Source organism: Hyperolius riggenbachi, chromosome 4 (genome assembly GCF_040937935.1).
Source record: "Hyperolius riggenbachi isolate aHypRig1 chromosome 4, aHypRig1.pri, whole genome shotgun sequence".
NCBI lineage: Eukaryota > Metazoa > Chordata > Amphibia > Anura > Hyperoliidae > Hyperolius > Hyperolius riggenbachi.
The window spans coordinates 302,631,685-302,634,016 of NC_090649.1; the positions used below are offsets into that span (position 1 = coordinate 302,631,685).

General features: G+C 39.4%; 1 protein-coding gene across 1 annotated transcript; it reads left to right on the plus strand.

The window, feature by feature from the left end:
- The first annotated feature begins 902 nt into the window (after positions 1–902).
- LOC137570766 (trace amine-associated receptor 3-like) lies at positions 903–1,748 on the plus strand. Its single transcript, XM_068279485.1, has one exon. The coding sequence runs from the start codon at positions 903–905 to the stop codon at positions 1,746–1,748; it is 846 nt and encodes a 281-aa protein (XP_068135586.1).
- Positions 1,749–2,332: the final 584 nt, after the last annotated feature.

Consider the following 2,332-nt stretch of genomic DNA (forward strand, 5'->3'; position numbering starts at 1 on the left):
GGCATGCGCAGTAATGACCGTGCATGTCATTATGCCACGAGGTCGTATCATCCAGTAGCAAGCGAGGTGTGATGTCACATTTAACTCTTTAGGGATGGGTACTAAAGCAGGTGACGGGCCCGAGAGGGGTACTTCTGCTTCCTGTGACTGCTGGCTTCAACCCTTTACTTTTATTTATAATATGTCTTGTCATCTTATCTAACTGTATGCTGTATATAGGACTAAGAGCAACGTAGCCTAGATGTAACGTAGTATAGACATAAGAGAAAACCTGGTTTCCATGCAAGGGAGCCAAGAGCTGTAACACAAAGGACTTACTACATAACAATCTGCTTCGCTAAGATGTAACCACATGTACTGTATATCTGTTTACTGAATAAACTCCTAAACTTTGAGGACGCCTAAGAAGTTCTGTCTCCTATGCTCTTGCTGTGATGAGAGTCAACTTATCTCACTTCCTGTGAGTTGCAGCTCTAATGAGTTGTTGGTGCCGGAACAAAGGTGTAGTGTTGTTGCCAATAGCAACCAACGTATAGTTTCTTACAATTTGGCTTGCAAGATTGAGTGATATATGGGCACTTTTTCTTCTATGGCTATAGAGATTGGTGAACTATACTATTGTTATTTGGGTACTGTATGGCAAAATATGGGCATACATATCTCTTTAATACTGTGCATTTACACCCTAATGTGAACAGAATATAGAATTGTTTTCATTAATGTCAATAGATAGAAAGTAAAATTTACATTGGTGTACTCAATATTTTAGATCGTCTCTTTGAACTTCGCTGCCGTTAAAAACATTTGGCATGGACAAGTCCCTTGTGAATCCAGTTTGTTGGCAGTTTGAAAATATCTCCCAATTTTGTCCAAATGACAGACCTCTCATCATACGTCTTGGCATGTACATCTTTCTCATTGTTTCCATAACAGTTACAATCTTTGGTAATCTGGGCATCATTATCTCCATCAGCCATTTTAGGGAACTACATTCCCCAACTAATTTTCTCATTGTTTCAATGGCTGCCACAGATTTCTTCCTTGGCCTCATTATCATGCCCTACAGCATGGTAAGATCGGTGGAAAGGTGCTGGTATTTTGGAAAATTATTTTGTAAAATCCATTACAGCTTTGACTTAATGCTAAGTGTTGTCTCCATCTTCCATCTGTGCTCTATAGCCATTGATAGATTTTATGCTGTGTGTGATCCTCTCCACTATCCTGTTAAAATCACTACACCTGTTATAAAGAAAACCATATTCTTTTGTTGGTCCGTGCCAGCTATTTTTGCCTTTGGCGTTGTCATAACTAATTCCCACGCATCAGGAATAACTGGATACGAGATGTTAGTGGAGTGTTTTAATTTATGTCCAATTACATTTAACAAATTGTGGTCTATAATTATGTTTTTTGTGTGTTTCTTTATTCCTGGATCAGTTATGGTTGGGATCTACATAAAAATTTTCGTAGTATCCGAACGGCATGCAAAAATTTTAAAACAAGCTACAAGGAACATGAAAGTGGAAGTGACAGCTGAAATCTCCAAACAGAAGGATCGCAAAGCTGCAAAGACATTGGGCATTGTTATGGGTGTGTTCATATCATGCTGGATGCCTGTGTTCATAACAATTATAGTGGATCCATTTATTAATTTTTCTACCCCTGAAGTTCTGTTCGATGCTCTGAACTGGCTTGGATACATCAATTCAACATGTAATCCATTAATTTATGGGTTCTTCTACCCGTGATTTAGGAAGGCATTGAATTATATAATCTTTGGCAAAATATTTGAACCTGATTCTAGCATAGTTCATTTATCTTAAAGTGAGATGAAACTCAATTGTTACCTATGATTTAAAGCAGTAGTCCAAAAACGAATGCGGCCCCCGAGATTTTTCACTGGCCCCCAAACACAAAATGTATAACTTATAGATATGGCCTGCACCTTTAAATATTGACGGCCCACATATAGAATAGCAGTGCTAGCACCACCCAGATACTGAGGTAGCCAGTGAGCAGTAATTCACTGGCTTCTAATTCAGCATCAGGTTATACTGCTGTCCAACTGGGCGGCAGGTTGTCACCTGGGTATGCTTCACTGCCTGGTGCACAAAGACGTTCTTCGGGCGCCGCATGACTGAATGGCTGCTGCTGGGTGCTCTCCTCCAGGCATGATTGGGGGAAGCAATATCTAGATTCAATGTATTGTTTTTTCAACATAATTTTATGTATGTTTCTGGCCCCCAGCAGTCTGAAGTATGTTGGAGACCCCTGATCTAAAGCTTTAAAAAACACATACAAATATATAAATGGTTTTGAAGCTATTGGAAGG